Below are 18439 nucleotides of genomic sequence, written 5' to 3' on the forward strand. Positions count from 1 at the left end.
TTTTATATGTATTGTTTGGGGGTATATTTTTATATGTATTGGGGGGGAGTGGGGTGTATTTTTATATGTATTTGGGGGGTGGGGTGTATTTTTATATGTATTGAGGGGTAAGTAAAAGTTGCGCGCTAAAAAAAAATTGTGGCCGGTGCGCTACGGGTTGGCGGGGGGGGAGGGCCTGCTCCTTTCATTTGTCCTGGGCCCCATGACTTCTGTTGGCAGCCCTGGCCAGACCCTGCCTCAGAGGAGGAAGGGGATATGACTTTGTAAATGGTTGCTATAGAAACAAAAAATGCTTGTTACATTAGAATACATTAAAAATGTCTTTACATTTTTTTTTAATGCTGCAAGTATTTTCTAATAGTACAGAACTGATTTATTTTTAAAAAAAAACACACGTAGGATATTGTTTCAAGTGCAGCTTTAAGAGTTGAAAAAATGTCATTATTATCTAATACTACAGAACTAATTCATGTGTAAAAAAAAAAAAAAAAGTTGCTGTGAGAACAGTATTTCTTAGCATCTGGGTTAGTTCAATGCTAGCGCTACTGCCCTGAATAGCAGTGTTATAGGTTCTAATCCTGTATCCCATTCATCACAAGGGTCTTTAACTGATTGATCTTAAGGATATATTTTAAGATGAGTGACTCATTTAAAAATATTGTATAGAGATTGTTCTTTTGCAACTTTTGTTACATTTCTTATAATTCTGATATGATGCCTCCGTCCCTTCTGACTTTAAGAATCTAAACACCTGCCTCTTATTTTCCATTTCCTCCCTTACCTGTTTTAGCCACATTATTTTAGACTTGTTTCTCTTATATTTATTACACAAGGGTACATACTGTATACTGATAAGTGTGCTTACCTAACAATGTTTTAAAGACATGCCAAGATGTCATCCCAATTTATTCTTTGTCGATTATTCCTACTTATTAAAACCTGCCTTTCTAACATTTCAAGTCTTTGTTTAACCCATGCAATATGGTTTTTAATCAGTTATTTCATATGAGACAATGTTATGATAATTATTTCCCAAATGATCCTGGACTTGAACATTTGTTATTACTTCTACATTGTTTGATATTACCACATCCAGTATTGCTTTCTCAATAATTTGGGCCATGTAATTGTCTTTTAGCACCCCCAAAAACCTGTTTCCTTTCATTGTATTGCAAATTTCATTGCCCCAGTCTATGTCTGGACAATTAAAATCACACACAATGCAAAAGTATTTTGGCTTCTCACAGATATTTGGTGGTTTATAGCATATTCCTACAAACATTTTCTTTGTAATTTTACATCCACTGCTAATTTCTATCCACAACGTATCTACATTTTCAAAATTCACTTCATATCTTCCCTTAAAATAGGTTTTAAATCTGATTTAACAAATAAACATACTCTACCACCTCTTGTGCAAATCTGTGCGGAATGAGCTCTTTCCGATCAGATTTGCATGGTCTGCTTTTCTGTAAGCCCGTCCAAACCGTGCAGAAAAGGCTTTTTCTTTTTATAAACTGTTTATTTACGGCTGTGCAAAATTAGTCCGAATGAACAAAAATGCTCAAACTTGCATCTTTGGAAAACTTGTTGAATTTTAGCAGCTCCGTTAAGTGTAAAAGGCAAAATCGCTTCTAATACTAACTCAGCGGTGCACAATCTTTCCAGCGTCTGCCCCCCTTCCTGCTTCCCTCCCTGCTCGCGCCCCCCTCCCATACCTCCTCCCAGGCGTCATTTGACACTGGGGGGGTCACTTGACATCACGTTGCCATGCCAACGTGACGTCACATGACTCTGCAGCGTCATTTGATGCTGCATTGCCATGGCGACGCGTTGCCGAAGAGAAGGTAAGTTAAGTTGAAGAGGCCTCATGCTATCCCCCTGCATTAATTTAAATGCATTGGGAGAAGAGCGCGGGACCTCTGCAACCGCCGCACCCCCCCTGAACAATCTTGCACCCCCTAAGGGGGGCACGACCCCCCAGATTGCGCACCGCTGCTAGAACATAATTTTTTTCTCACCTTCTTCAGAGGTTTGTCATAAATGGAACTTTTTCAGTTTGGGCTAAGGTCATGAGTAGAGTACCTCAGGGATCGGTACTGGGATCCCTGCTTTTTAACTTGTTTATTAATGACCTTGGGGTGGCATCAATAGTAAAGTCTCCATCTTTGCTGATGATACTAAATTGTGTAAGGTAGTTGAATCAGAGCAGGATGTAATTTCTCTCCAGAAGTCCTTGGAGAAACTGGAAACTTACAAATTAAATGGGATACATTGGGGAATCTTTAATGGATTTAGGAGTGCTTGTAGACAGCAGGCTTAGCAATAGTGCCCAAGGTCATGCAGTAGCTGCAAAGGTAAACAAGATTTTATCTTGCATTAAACGGGCAATGGATGGAAGGGAAGTAAACATAATTATGCCCCTTTATAAAGCATTAGTAAGACCACACCTTGAATATGGAGTACAATTTTGGGTACGACTCCTTAGAAAATACATTATGGAACTAGAGAAGGTGCAGAGAAAAGCCACCAAATTAATAAAGGGGATGGACAATATAACTTATGAGGGGAGGCTAGTTAAATTAGATTTATTTACATTAGAAAAGAGGCATCTAAGAGGGGATATGATAACTACATACAAATATATTCAGGGACAGTACAAGAAGCTTTCAAAAGAACTATTTATCCCAAGGACATTACAAAGCACTCGGGTTCATCCCTTAAGTTGGGGGAAAGAAGATTTCACCAGCAAAAAATGAAAGCGTTCTTTACTGTAAGGGCAGTTAAAATGTGGAATTCATTACCCATGGAGACTGTGATGGCACATACATAGATTTGTTCATAAAAAGTTTGGGCATCTTTTTAGAAAGGAAAGGTATACAGGGATATACCAAATAAGTAAACATGGGAAGGATGTTGATCCAGGAAGTAATCCGATTGCCAATTCTTGGAGTCAGGAAGAAATTTATTTTTCCCCTTATGAGATATCATTGGATGATATTTCACTGGAGTTTTTTGTTTGCCTTCCTCTGGATCAATAAGTAAGTATGGTTATAGACATTCGGAATGCACATTGATACCCTGACATCCAAAACCTATGCCAAACTAGGTGTACTTTACAGGAACAAATCCTCCCTAAGCCTGCTGGTCAGAAAGAGTATCGCACAGCAGATGCTAATGCCAATGATAGACTATGGATATATATATATGGCTCGGCACCCCAAACCCACCCTCTACAATTCAATTTGTCATTTCGTTCTCCAATGCAACTACAACACACATCACTGCGAAATCCTCAAAGAACTAGATTGGTCCTCACTTGAGTCTAGGCGCAAAGTTCACCTTTCCTGTTTACCTTCAACTACTTTCTGGGCAAGCTACCCATCTATCTGAACAAGCTCCTCACCCCTACCACATGCAGCACTTATCATCTGAGATCAGACTCCAAAAGACTGTTCATGGTCCCAAGGCTCAACAAAGTATGCGGCCGCTCCTCCTTCTCTTACCGTGCACCCCAAAACTGGAACAACCTACCGGAGACTCTCACATCCACCACCAGTTTAAGTTCTTTCAAAACTAAAGCTGGCTCACATTTTAATCTGGTCTGTAACTGTTACATAAACCTATAATATACATTTTCTCTAACTGTGCATGCAATGTATTGTATATAATGTATACCCTGTTCATTTATGTAACTGTATTTGTAACCATGTATTATTTGTCATATTAACTATGTCCAGGACATACTTGAAAACGAAAGGTAGCTCTCAATGTATTACTTCCTGGTAAAACATTTTATAAATAATAAATAAATAATATAGGATAAAGTATCTGTCATCAAAATTTTGCATAGGTTGAAGTTGATGGACGCATGTCTTTTTTCAACCTCATCTACTATGTAACTATGCAAAAGTGGCGAGATTGTTATTATGAGTTCCATCCAAAGCCTGAAATATGAGTTTTGATGAGAGAGAGCAAAACACATATCTCAGTAAAACACATACAGTATGTGAGGCTATCAATGAAGATAGCACCACCTCAGGTCATTACGCTGTATAACATAGTAGATGGTTTTTTTTCGTAGAATTCATTAGATACATGAAATATTCACTCGTTTTTAAGAAACAAACCTGTTCAAAGGTATTCCTCTGAAAATCCTCAAAGCCAAATATATCCAATATCCCAATTGTAAGGGGCTGGTAACTAGGATTAAAAAAAAAAACAATTAAAAATCTGCAAGCAATTTAATAAAAAGACATGTTTTCAGTTAAACTACACATACACTAAAACATTTACCTCAACACTATTTCTCTCACCAAATATTTAGTCAAGCAACTGGTGGTTGCTATTTTAATGTCTGGTTAAACCCACCTACCAGCTTCACATTGCATAGCCAGCAACCAACATCGCACTGATGAGACCCAACAAGTTTAAACCGCTGTCCGTGAGTATGTTTACTGGTTACGCACTTCATCAACCCAGGTTGTGCTGAAAAGCTGTGTAATACTGTACGTCAGGCATAAGCTCATAGAGGTCCATGTCAAAATGGATGAGAAGTAAAGAGTGACACACGGTGCTCATTTGCATGTCATTACCCAGAATCCCTGGCTGCAGTGGTAGCACTGTTTGCTAAGTGATAGTGGGGGAAAAACAGGGTTGTAGGCCCGTGTGAGACATGTGAATGCATCACAAGTGGTATTTTTAGTTACTGCAAAAGAATTAAGGCTCAGGGGGAAGCAGCGGCTCAGTGAGTAAAGACACTGACTTACATTGAGAGTTTGAAGTAGGTGAACCTGGTTCAATTCCCGGTGTCAGCTCTTTGTGACCTTGGGCAAGTCACCTTATCTCCCAGTGCCTCAGGCACCAAAACATAGATTGTAAGCTCCACGGGGCAGGAACCTGTGCCTGCAAAATGTCTCTGTAACACACTATGTAAAACTAGCAGCGCTATACAAGAACATGCTATTATTATTATTATTATACTGTTCTGCTACATAAAAAACAATCTACTAGTCATTGTTCTGTAATTTAATGTCTTCTTGTATACTATTTTCAATTCCTTTATTTTTTAACTAATGTTATTTGCTTTCAAAACCACGACTTATGTTTTTTACCAAATTTGATTTCATGCAAAACATTTCAGTATGTGGCAACTAATAATGTTGCCAAATTGGTTTGTTTTCACTATAAATTAGCTAGACAAAGAGCAACACATTGTTTGGTGTCATCATTTTAGAGAAATTTGCAACTGAATGTCACGGGAGACCAGGACTATCACACGAGGGATCAATTCACCAGACAGAACAACAGAGTTGATAAAATTGAATTTATTGGAAAAAAAGTATCCACAACTGTGCCCAGATAAACAACACACACCCAACTGGGGTTACCCTATGGAACTATAGGTAGGGATCACCCTAAATACATTTCCCTTGTTCTTCTTCCATGCAGTGTCCTCTGGAACAGGACTCCAGGCCTGGCACCAGCACTGGAGTTGACACTGCAGCTGGAATCCCTACTGGAACATAGACCTAGACCTAAAGCTAAAAGCAACTCACTTAGGAGTCTCCCTCACCATCTTTTATATCCCATGCCGAAACATGGAAACATTAAGGGAGGGTTAGGGCCAGATGTCTTCAATATGACCCAGCCCCTGATTGGTGGGTTTAACTGCAACATATAGAAAGTTACATGACAACGGTTACAGGGAAAGATCACAGACAACTTTGCAACATTCCCAGCTGAATACAAAATTAACCCCCGGTTCTCGCAATTCAAGGGCAAATTTTGGATGATTTGTGACATCATGCGAACAGTTCGATCAGGTCTAGTTTTTATGCTTTCTCAAAACCTTTCCAATGAAACATCTATACAACACATCACTGAAACCACAGAATTACTTAATGATCAATGTTAAAACTGCCACCACATTTTTTTATATTCATAAATTTATATTTATAGACTGTTTTTGAAAATTTGACCACAATGTGTGTTAATCAATTTCTGACTGGTAGCAGTTGTTTGGAGGATGGTGGCACCTCCCCCCAGAGCTCACTCCTCCTCCTTCACCTTTTTAAACTTGGGAGGTCTTTTCATTTGCTTCAAGAACAGGACCTATGATGGTTCTTCCCCTCTTACAGAGGTAAAAGGAAGTGTTCACAGTGTAGTGTAGGACCTGCATTAATTTGGTTATACCTTGGCGTTGGTATGCAGGCTTATGACGCTTTGGCCAAAGGGTTAACTAAATAACCAAGTATGTATTATTATTATTATTATTGAAGTATTTTACTTTATACCATATATGTTTTGTCAATGGGATGTAGCATTGGGCACTCCTGTCTCTTGTTATATACAATTGCCACGCTCAGTAGCTCTCTTGTTGACATAAATATATATTCATGATGTGGTGGGTGTGGGAGTTTGAGCTAGCTGGGAATGTGTGTGTGTACACTGGCGGCACACTTTATTCTTACCTGGCTGGAGCCGCAAGCCGGGAGGTGTCCCGGCTTGCTCGTTTATTTCCCTTAGCGTGCTGCGCGTCATCGATGCGCGGTCACGCTTCATCGGGAGCGTGCGTGCATGGCGCGCGTGCCCAGGACTCCCCGAGGGAGCCTTGGTGTCCCACGATGTGGAGGATTGCGGTGGGGGGCTCCGGGGGACCCGGCGGACCCGGAGAGGGGAGGGGGAAGCCCTGATCAGAGGACCGATTCTCCGGCCCGGGACACCTCGGCGCGCGCCCGGTTTCTGTCGCGGCCGAGACCGGGCAAAGGTAAGAATAAACTAGGCCGCGACAGTATATATATATATATATATATATATATATACATACAGTGTTTGACAAACCTATACATTTGCTCGCCCCGGGCGAGTGGATTTAACGCATTTTCCCTCTCAAATTCTTTTTTCAAGTTGGGAGTTCAAGTTTGCTATCCTCTTCAAACCTCCTTATTTAATAAAGGTAATCCAAATATAACAAAATGTTTACCAGAGGATGTTTTAAGGAAATATTGACTGCTATCATGCACTATTGTACCCATTAACACATGTTAAGGAGACTAAAAAAAATGAATCCATTAATTAAGGAGATTATGTATGCGTTATGTATCCTCGGGGGCCACCCGATCCGACCACGCTATAATTGGGGTCGCGCTAATTTAAAAAAAAATGGCCGCCACGCGCCAATCGGGAGGAGCGGAGAGGTGGGGAGGGAGGAAGAGGTGGCAGCCCTACACGTCCCCCAGCAGTCACCGTAACTCCCCTCGCACTTCCCCAAGCAGCCTCACTACCCCCCGCCAGCCCCGCTCCGATCCCCCCCGCCATCCCCGCAAAACCCCCGCTAGACCTGCTCCGATGCCAGCCCTGCTCCGATGCCCCCCCGCCAGCCCCACTCCGATCGCCTAACCCCACTCCGATGCCAGCCCCACTCCGATGCCCCCCCCACCAGCCCCGCACCGATCCCTGCCAGCAGTCTACACCAAAGGTAGGGGGTAGGGGGTGTTCTGTGTGTGTGTGTAGTGTGTGCAGTGTGTGCAGTGTGCTGTGAGTGTGTGCAGTGTGCTGTGAGTGTGTGCTGTGTGCAGTGTGCAGTGTGCAGTGTGCAGTGTGTGTGCAAAAAAAATTATTAATTTTTTTGGTTTGTTTTTTTCAATATTCGGGGTCCACGCTCAAACCGCGTTATAAGCGGATCCACGTTATAGCGGATCGCACTATAACGGGGTCGAGCTATATATATATATTTATACAGGGCTTGACAGATTATCAAAAAAGCTTCTCACCCACTGGCCCCGCCCATGACTCAACCCCAATTAAAAATATATATTTAATAATATTTAATTGAATAAATTCCTAATAACTAATAACAAAATTAATTTTTGATACGTTTATTTATTGTATTACATTTATACTTTACTAGTCCTTGTTACATAGTTACATTATTATTTCATATGAAAATAAGGAAGGAAACCTATATAAAAATAAATTATATCAATGATTACATTTTTTCTCTGTGAAGTTATTGCTAGAAATTAGTGATGTACCGGGTAATACCCGGTACCCGGCGGCTTTTCAGCTACCCGGAAATTACCCGGACCCGGCAGCTGGAAAGTGGATCCGGCGCCAGGTATCCGGGTAATGTCAGGGTAGTTAAAAAGTATTTCTTACTTACCTGCTGGAAGCCCGTGCGGACATCTGAACAGGTAAGCAGAGTTGAGGGGGCGGTGGGGCAGCATCAGTGGTCATGTGGAGCCCGCGCAGGACCTGCAGGACTCTATACTGCACTGTGAGCTGGGACCATGTGACCGGAGCAGGAGAAGAACTTTCCTATTGGATAGCCATCCAGAGTACAGATTCCTATATATCACAAGACTATCTGAAATCTCACATGAGTAGGAGAACCCTTCTAGGCGATAGCCACACTACTTGAGAAATATATATATCTACTTGAGATATATATATATATATATATATTGTGACAAACAGCTTACTCCGGGGCTCCGCTGCTTGTCCGGGACGGTTAGAACACGGTCTTTTGGGGTAGGTTAAATGAGGAGGCGTCACGTACTGTTCCTTTAAACAGGCTGTGCCTGGTTTATTCAGTCCCAGGCACTGAGACTGCCACAGTGCATACAACAAAACACATCAAAACAAAAGCTGCTCACCTGAGCGATAACTTAACTTAGATTTCCCTAACTCAGGGTGGAAGTGGCTTTTCCACTTTCCAACAACAAAACAAGGTACTTTTGCAGAGTTAGCCAAATGAATAGAACAATTGAACCTGTGTGGGGAAGGGGCTTCTCCCCACTGTGTTCAGCAGCCTTCCAGGCTCTGGAGAAGAGACAAGAGCAAACAGGAAATCAGTCTTACATACCTGATTTCTAATTAGCATGACAGGTGACAGAAATCCCTCAGTTCCAGCGCTTGCCCAAAACTGTGGGATGGAGTGCATGTATTATAAGGCTGCACTCCCAGGCCAGACAGGATAGAAACTGTTCAGTATCCTGGGAGCCCTATATATGGAATTTATTACCATCCCCAGGTTTCTGTCACATATCCTCCCCCCCAGCTCAGACCCTGAGGGATGAGCGACCATGGATATTAGGGAGTGCATCCTTGACAACCCGTCAGCATTGCCATGTTTGTGCCCTGACCTGTGTTCCACAGAAAATTTAAAGGGTTGTAGGCTTAGGAACCACCTGGTCACTCTAGCATTCTTTTCCCTGTTTTGACACATCCAGGTAAGGGGTGCATGATCTGTGACCAACCGGAATTTTCTCCCCAACAGGTAGTATTTGAGCGTCTCTACAGCCCACTTTATTGCGAGACACTCTTTCTCTACTATGGAGTAATTTTTCTCCTGGGGATTTAGTTTCCTACTTAAATAAAGGATGGGGTGTTCCTCACCTTGAGACTCCTGGGAGAGTACCGCCCCCAGCCCTACCTCAGATGCGTCGGTTTGGACTACGAACTCTTTGGAGAAGTCAGGTGTGACCAACACTGGTTGGGCACAGAGAGCTTCTTTCAGGCTTCTAAAGGCCTGTTCAGTTTCGGGGGACCACTTTACCATAAGTGGTCCTCTTGCTTTTGTGAGGTCGGTTAGTGGGGTTGCCTTAGTCGCAAAATTGGGAATAAACCTTCTATAGTACCCAATTAACCCCAAAAAGGTCCTTACTTGTTTTTTTGTAACTGGCCTTGGCCAACCTTGTATCGCCTCCACTTTGAGTGTTTGGGGTTTGAGTAAACCTCTGCCAATAGAATACCCCAGATACTTGGCCTCCTCCAGACCAATGGTGCATTTAGCGGGGTTAGCAGTTAGTCCAGCAGACCGAACTGCGTCGAGCACAGCTTGGACCTTTGGAAGGTGGGATTGCCAATCTTCACTATGGATTACCACATCATCCAGGTAGGCAGCAGCATACCGAGCATGTGGTTTTAAAATTTTATCCATCATTCTTTGGAATGTGGCGGGAGCTCCATGTAAGCCAAAAGGCAGCACCCTATACTGAAAGAGGCCGTCTGGGGTTGAGAAGGCTGTCTTTTCTTTTGCCCTTTCTGTGAGGGGAACCTGCCAGTACCCTTTTGTTAGGTCTAGGGTTGTGAGATATCGGGCTTTGCCCAGTCTCTCTACAAGTTCATCTACCCTGGGCATAGGGTAAGTATCAAATTTTGACACCGCGTTTAGTTTCCGGTAGTCATTACAAAACCTTGTTGTACCATCTGGCTTTGGGACTAAGACTATAGGGCTGTTCCACCCACTTTGGGATTCCTCAATTACGCCTAGTTTTAGCATTTTTTTAACCTCTAAACTTATAGCCTCTCTTTTGGCCTCTGGGATTCGGTACGGTTTAAGGTTAACTCGGACCCCCGGTTCAGAGACTAGGTCATGTTCAATTACGCTAGTTCTACCTGGCTGTGTAGAGAAGATTTCTTTGTTTCTGCTCACTAAATTCTGAACCTCTTGTTTCTGATGAACGGACAGGGTTTCAGCTATGCTAACCTCTGGGTCAGTTTCTTGACTCTCTGACGGACCTGGGGTTACTAGGGTTGACAAGACTTCTCTATCTTTCCAGGGCTTGAGTAGGTTTATATGGTAAATTTGCTCAGGTTTCCTCCTACCTGGCTGTCTTACCTTATAATTTACTTCTCCCACTCTTTCCAAGACCTCATATGGCCCATGCCATTTAGCAAGGAATTTACTTTCCACGGTGGGAACCAGAACTAGTACCCTATCACCTGGAAAAAAAATTCTGACCCTAGCACCCTTATTATACGTATTCCTCTGTGCTTCTTGAGCTTTCTCCATGTGTTCCCTCACTATGGGTAGGACTGCAGCAATGCGGTCCTGCATCTGGGCAACATGCTCTATTACACTTCTGTAAGGGGTAACCTCGTGTTCCCAAGTCTCTTTGGCTATATCCAGTAAGCCCCTTGGGTGTCGGCCATACAATAGTTCAAACGGGGAGAAGCCTGTGGATGATTGGGGAACTTCCCTAATGGCAAATAACAGGTACGGTAACAAACAATCCCAGTTTTTCCCATCTTTATCGACCGCCCGCCGTAACATGCTCTTTAAGGTTTTATTGAACCTTTCCACTAAACCATCTGTTTGTGGATGATAGACTGAGGTTCTGAGATGCTTGATTTTTAGGAGTTTACATAACTCTTTTGTTACTTGGGACATAAACGGTGTTCCCTGGTCAGATAGAATCTCTTTAGGAATTCCAACCCGGGAAAACAGAACTACTAACTCTTTTGCTATGTTTTTGGCAGAGGTGCTACGTAGGGGAACTGCCTCCGGATATCGGGTGGCATAATCTAATATTACCAATATATGCTGATGTCCCCTAGCAGACTTTATTAGGGGTCCTACTAGATCCATAGCAATCCGGTCAAATGGTACCTCTATTATGGGAAGGGGTACCAATGGGCTGCGGTACGCCTTGAACGGGGCGGTGATCTGACATGCTGGGCATGAGGAACAATAATTCGTAATTTCTGCCAGAACCCCAGGCCAATAGAAGCTTCGGAGAACCTTTTCTTTTGTCTTTTCCACCCCTAGGTGTCCCCCCAATGGATGACTATGTGCGAGGTGTAACACTACATTACGGAATGTCCGTGGTACCAACAATTGTTTAGTTGTAACTGATTTTCTTTTATCAACCCGATATACTAGGTCGTTCTCTACCTCGAAGTAGGGGTAAGCAAGCGACCTATCTGGTTGGCCAAGAGTACTATTCAGGTCCCGTATATTTCCCCTTGCTACCTCTAATGTGGGGTCCTCCCACTGGGCCTTCTTAAAACTCCCAGGACTGACCTCTAGGTCAGCGAGGGTCTTATCCGGTTCTGGGGTGGTAAGTGTCTGATCAACATCCTGATTTGGGGTATTCCCTACCAAAGTAGTGATGGGGAAGGGAATTTTACAGCACTCCTCCTTTTCCCCCTTCTTATTTGGGCCCTCGTCAACCTCCATTTCTGAAAACGGGAAAGGATTTATTTCTTCTAATACTTCGTTATGGTCCGCTATTGAACTCTGGGCGCTATTCTGAGCGGGGGACCACATTTTTAGAAAATGGGGAAAGTCGGTCCCTATTAACACATCATGTGCCAGTTTGGGTACAATACCCACCTTGAAATCTAAAGAACCAAACTCTGTTTCAAAAAAAACATCAACAGTGGAATATTCATGATTATCCCCATGTATACAACAAATTGCCATTCTTTGTGAACTGTTTCCCTGTTTCTTCTTAATGGGCAAGAGGTATTCGGACACTAGTGTGACCATGCTCCCAGAGTCCAGAAGTGCCCGAACCCTCCTACCATTAACCTTTACAAATGCCCACAGATGGTTATTCAAGGGGTCCTCTGGGCTAGGGCGCATACATTGGGACAACAGCGAATAAGGTTCCACGCTGTTGCATTGCATGGGCTCATCATCTAGTGGGCAGTATTTTGCTGTGTGGCCCCTCTCATGACAATTTACACATTTAGGTACATAGTCTGTGTCCCACTTAGAGCCTTTTCCCGGCTCCCCATGTTGGCTATTGCCCTAGTGTGCGAACCACTGTTGCTGGTGCTGCGTGAAGGTGGTCGCCGCTCTTCAGCTCCCCTTAACCCCGGTACCCTTTTACCGTCTCTGGAAGAGTCCTGGAACCTCGGGTAGTGGGGTTGCTCCACGACTGGGGGTTGCGGGTGCTCTCCTGCTGCATTGTACCTTTCTACGAGGGCCACAAGCTCATCCGCATTGTGGGGGTCACTCCGACTGACCCAATGGCGTAAGGCAGAGGGAAGTTTCCTCAAGAACTGGTCCATGACCAACCGTTCCACGATGTGGCTTGCTGAGTTGATCTCGGGTTGTAGCCACTTCCGGGCGAGGTGGATGAGGTCATACATCTGGCTTCGGGTGGCTTTATCCATCGTGAAGGACCATGCGTGAAACCTTTGGGCGCGAACAGCCGTGGTTACGCCGAGGCGGGCGAGGATCTCGAACTTCAATTTTGCATAGACGTTAGCTTCGGCTGGCTCTAGATCAAAGTAAGCCTTCTGGGGTTCGCCGCTTAGGAAGGGTGCGATTAGACCAGCCCACTCAGCTTCTGGCCATCCCTCTCTCTGTGCCGTGCGTTCAAACGTGAGAAGATAGGCTTCCACATCATCCGAGGGTCCCATCTTCTGAAGGTAGTGGCTTGCCCTGGTCATTTTCGGAACTGGGGCTGCCGCTGCCAGTGGAAGGTTACTGATAGTCCCCCTCAGGATCTCGAGTTCCTGCTGTAAGCCCTGAGCGAACCGCTGTTGCTCCTCTCTCAGCAAGCGGTTTGTCTCTTGCTGGTTTGCATTCGCCTGTTGCAGGATTGCATTAGTCTCTTGCTGGTTTATTAACAGCTGTCGCTGGGTTTCACTCGCCTGTTGCAGGGCTTCATTCGCGTCTTTCTGGACAGCGACATTGCGTACCAGCGCACTCACCACGTCTTCCATCTTGTTTGGAGAGAGAGAAAAAAACTTTTTTTTTTTTTTTTTTTTTTTTAAAGTTCTTTAACCCCCAGACCTTTTAGTGTTCTGCCCGCATTCTCCACCATATGTGACAAACAGCTTACTCCGGGGCTCCGCTGCTTGTCCGGGACGGTTAGAACACGGTCTTTTGGGGTAGGTTAAATGAGGAGGCGTCACGTACTGTTCCTTTAAACAGGCTGTGCCTGGTTTATTCAGTCCCAGGCACTGAGACTGCCACAGTGCATACAACAAAACACATCAAAACAAAAGCTGCTCACCTGAGCGATAACTTAACTTAGATTTCCCTAACTCAGGGTGGAAGTGGCTTTTCCACTTTCCAACAACAAAACAAGGTACTTTTGCAGAGTTAGCCAAATGAATAGAACAATTGAACCTGTGTGGGGAAGGGGCTTCTCCCCACTGTGTTCAGCAGCCTTCCAGGCTCTGGAGAAGAGACAAGAGCAAACAGGAAATCAGTCTTACATACCTGATTTCTAATTAGCATGACAGGTGACAGAAATCCCTCAGTTCCAGCGCTTGCCCAAAACTGTGGGATGGAGTGCATGTATTATAAGGCTGCACTCCCAGGCCAGACAGGATAGAAACTGTTCAGTATCCTGGGAGCCCTATATATGGAATTTATTACCATCCCCTGGTTTCTGTCACAATATGATACACATTCCAATCAGATTAGATATTTACCATCTGACCCTAAAATATGATGTCACAGGCCTGTTCCGTCTCATTTTACCTTAAGAAGCCGACAAGTCGACATCCGTTTTGGATTTACCATGTGGTTACATTGGATTACAATGGAAAGAAGATTCAAGATGGAAGAAAAGAAGATAGAGGAAAGAAGTTTTTTTTACCCGATCGCGGAGCATCGCGGAGGATGTCGGAGGATGGCGTCACGGATGGTGAGCTTCCTGATATGCCGGATTCAGAGGGTGAAGACTTCGAAAGGTATGAAAAATATTGAATGTATGTAATTTGTATGTAATTGTAAAATGTATTAATGTATGTAAACAGGTTTTTTTATTGTATTTTTACATTTTTATGTTTTTGCTTGCCCATTGGCTGCTTATGTATTTATCTATGCCTCTTTAGGGTATAAATACAGTGAGAGGCAATGATTTTTTTGGCAAATGGTTGTTTGAAATTAATTGTTATGTTTTCTATTTCTGTTTATTGTTTTGAGTAAATTGTTATGTTTTTGTAGGGCTTATTTTTATTACATATTAAGATTGTTTAGGCTTTTAATATATTTATTTGTTCTGTTGGTTAGGGGTTTCATTTATTTATTTGTTCTGTTGGTTAGCAGTTTAATTTATTTTATTGTTCTATTGGTTAGCGGTTTAATTTACTTTACTCTTCTGTTGGTTAGGTGTTTGATTAATTTTATTTTTCTGTTTTGGTGTTAGATTAATTTTATGGATGTGTTGTTTAGACTTTTTAGTTCTTTTATTCCTTTGGTGTTTAGGTGCTTGGGTATTTCTTTTATTGTTGTGTCTTTTTGGAGCTGTTATTTTTTTTTAGGTTGCTCATTGACTGCTATAGTGGCTTGTCATGCCCATATTATATGGTCATGATGTACCACCGTGCTAATCAATGGGTAGATGGTGGGGATAGGTTCCCCGGGGTGGGTGGTTAGGCTGCCCGGGTGGGTAGCGGAGGAGTGGGGGTTAACTGCTTAATTACTATAGTGGTTATGAATCACTAAGGTGATTAAGGGTTTAGGGGCCATTAGATTATATTTTTTCTTGTTGCTTTCCCGCACGATTTAACCAACTTATCGAGGCTTTCTGAATAGCTACCTTGCGAGAACAGCTCAACATCTTTGATAAGTTGGGTAGATAGACTAGGCCCCTTAGAGTTTGGAGTCGGGGCTTGCTGTTAGCAGACAGACATGGCAGGACCTTCCCCTTATGTGAATCCTATTATGACCACTGTGTATTTCTGTATAGTTGGAAAGTGGATAAGCTGCCCAGCCCTGAAAATGGAAGTGTGTGTGTTTAGTAAGTGCTCAGTAGAGAAGATTTTCATTTGTTGTTTCACTCAAAGTGTTGCAGTCCCCTGAAAGGACCAATAAGACAGGCTGAAACCCGAGTACCTCAAATGTATTGCAATTAAAGTTGCAGTCCCCTCATTCAACTAATAAAGCAGACTGAATAATACAATATTGGGCTACGTGGTATCTATTTGCTTACCCTAAAAGACTATGTCATAAAGAGCCCAGACAGATGTCAGAGCAAAATAAAGAATCTGTTTGTGTTTTATATATATATATATATATATATATATATATATATATATATATATATATATATATATATCTTATATTTATATATATATCTTATATTTATATATATCTTATATTTATATATAGCAAATGGAAATATTATTGTGTGCTCATTTGCATGTCTTAGACAGGTCTGCAACCCCGCCTTTCACCATTATCGCCCAGCATACAGTGCTTCCACTGCAGCAAGCGATTCTGGGAAATGACATGCAAATGAGCACACAGTGCCACCTTTTGCTTCAAATCCATTGTGACATGGACCCCTATAAACGTATGCTTGCTGCATTGCACAGCTTATCAGTACAGCCTGGGTTAAGATGCATAGCCAGTAAACCTACCCACAGACAGCTGTTTCGACCGTTTGGGTCTCATCAGTGTGAGGCTGGTTATACTGGCATATAGATATTTACACTTATTTATTTACTTATGTATATTTACATATTTATTTATATATACTTATTTATAAAATAGCATGTTCAATTGCCAAGTATATACTTTATACAGTACAAATATTTATTTGTTCCTATCTCATATAATATTCATTTCAATATATTAAACTTTGATGCCTATACAGTATAAAAAGAAGTGAGGATCAGATAGGCAGGAGCGATTTACTCAACAAACATTACTACAGTAGGACGCAAAAAAAAAAAAAGAGAGAAAAAATAACAAACAATTAATGAATGTACTGGAAGATCTAAGAAAAAATACCCAAAGCCTAAACATTTTGAAAAAACAATGTCAAAATACAGAAAGTGTTGATCAATCCACTAAAGAGAACAATTATAAATGTATCTACTTCCATTATACACTCAAAGTTGGCAACACCACTTTTGTAAGTGCAGTGATGCAGTTTTCTGCATTTACTCTGTGAAAAGGAGATCTGACTAATCTTGTTGAATGCCAGTAAGGGTAAAGGTCCATGTGGACTTGACCCTGCCATTCATGGTTCCATAATACTGCGTAAACTTTTTTCTCTGCACCCCCTGTCTGCTCTCCCACCTAGCCTGCTCGCACCACGTCTTACCTTTTCTCTGGTGTTTTGTGATGTCACAATGTCATGTGACCCCACTGCATGCACACCCCTGAGCACCCCTGAGAAGATAATGTTAATCAGTATCTGCAATGCGATTCTCTCTAAAAAATAAAAGCCTGACGATTACTATGATGCAGCAATCAATTTTTATGTGATATTTTGAGCACTCCAAAGATAAATCTCATCTAATCTACCCTATCCTTAAGATATTATTATTATTATTATTATTATTATTATTATTATTATTATTATTTGTATTTCCTCTAGAAGAATGAAGAAAGCCTAATATTGCTACTTATGTCACCAGATAAAAATATCAGGAACCAGGGCATCCCTAGAGGTCAGTTCAATATGGTACAGCTGGGAATTGGGAAGGGGGCTTGTTTGGGACGTACAGTCGCTTTCTAGAAGGGAAGTATGTTTTAATTAATATAATATAATATGTTATATATTATGACACATGGGAAAATAAGATACATTTGAAGCTGTTTTGTACATAAGGCACTCACAGATAAGAGTAACACAAGATGAAGTTGTTTATCCCTCCCAGTGACTCAAGTTATAAAAAATTGATAATATGTTGAATATAAGATAGTATTGTGAACGTAATGAATTTTACTTGTGAAAGTGATGAATTTTCTATCCTAGTCTATGCATATTTTACATGCAGTGTACCATAAAATAATTAATTGCTATTCTACAATTGTCTTGGTTAATCAAGCATTGTATGAAAATATCATATAATTGTAATTAATTTTTTAATTCATATTTATTTGCAACCAGGTTAGCTATAATTAAAGATCACTCTTCACTATCTGCAAGGCAAATATAGAAAACATCTAAATTATGCAAAATCGTAATAACGACAGTATTAGATGCACAAAGCAGCATATCTTCTAATATTGACGGGGTTAGTGAAAAAAATGTTTTGCGAAGAATCTGTATTGATTTGAGTGCCTTTGCTAACAATTTATTTGTCTGATGTTCATTTGTTTGTTATAGGAAAAATATAATGTGTCATGTTAAAAAATACAACCTAGATTTGATATAATTTATGTACTGTAGAATGGTAGCTAATCTTGAATGGATTTGTAGCAAATTTATGCAGTTTCTATAATACATTTTTATATAGGAAATTGTAAAAGAGAGGATTTGTGAACAAACCAATTTGCATTTACTTTAACTCCTAATTGTTGATACTTGAAGTATATAACAATCTATTTTGTCGTGCATGATTTAAAAAACAAACACACTGACAATTCTATAAATGTTACCACTTAAGTATTTGATGCATTAGAATGTATTTCTTGGATTGTCTTTTTATATAGAATGTATTGCTTTGTAAGTAAATAATTTAGGGATGCAATAGGCAACAATGGGCATTTGGTTTCAAGGGGGAATTACCATATATTAGCACAGATAATTTCTGTCAACTATGGCTGCTTTATCATTCAGTGCATCAGTTGACATTCTGAGAATACTTATAGAAATGCTGTTACAATATGTTGTATAAATTATAGAAATTGAGTTTCACATATTTTTATATACCATAGCCCATGAATTTATTATATAGTAAATGTATGGTTCTGTGTGGGGAAGTGTATAAAGAGTACATATCTGGCATA

General features: G+C 41.4%; 1 protein-coding gene across 6 annotated transcripts in view; it reads right to left on the reverse strand.

The window, feature by feature from the left end:
• Positions 1-18439, reverse strand: part of MYO16 (myosin XVI) — a 539667-nt gene that overhangs the window by 190598 nt on the left and 330630 nt on the right. For all 6 annotated transcript variants that reach the window (XM_075590716.1, XM_075590715.1, XM_075590717.1 and 3 more), the window contains one exon: positions 4131-4203. In XM_075590716.1, coding sequence (XP_075446831.1) covers positions 4131-4203 — 73 coding nt within the window. The remainder of the gene's footprint in view (positions 1-4130; positions 4204-18439) is intronic.

The sequence above is a fragment of the Ascaphus truei genome, chromosome 3 (genome assembly GCF_040206685.1).
Source record: "Ascaphus truei isolate aAscTru1 chromosome 3, aAscTru1.hap1, whole genome shotgun sequence".
Classification (NCBI taxonomy): Eukaryota; Metazoa; Chordata; class Amphibia; order Anura; family Ascaphidae; genus Ascaphus; species Ascaphus truei.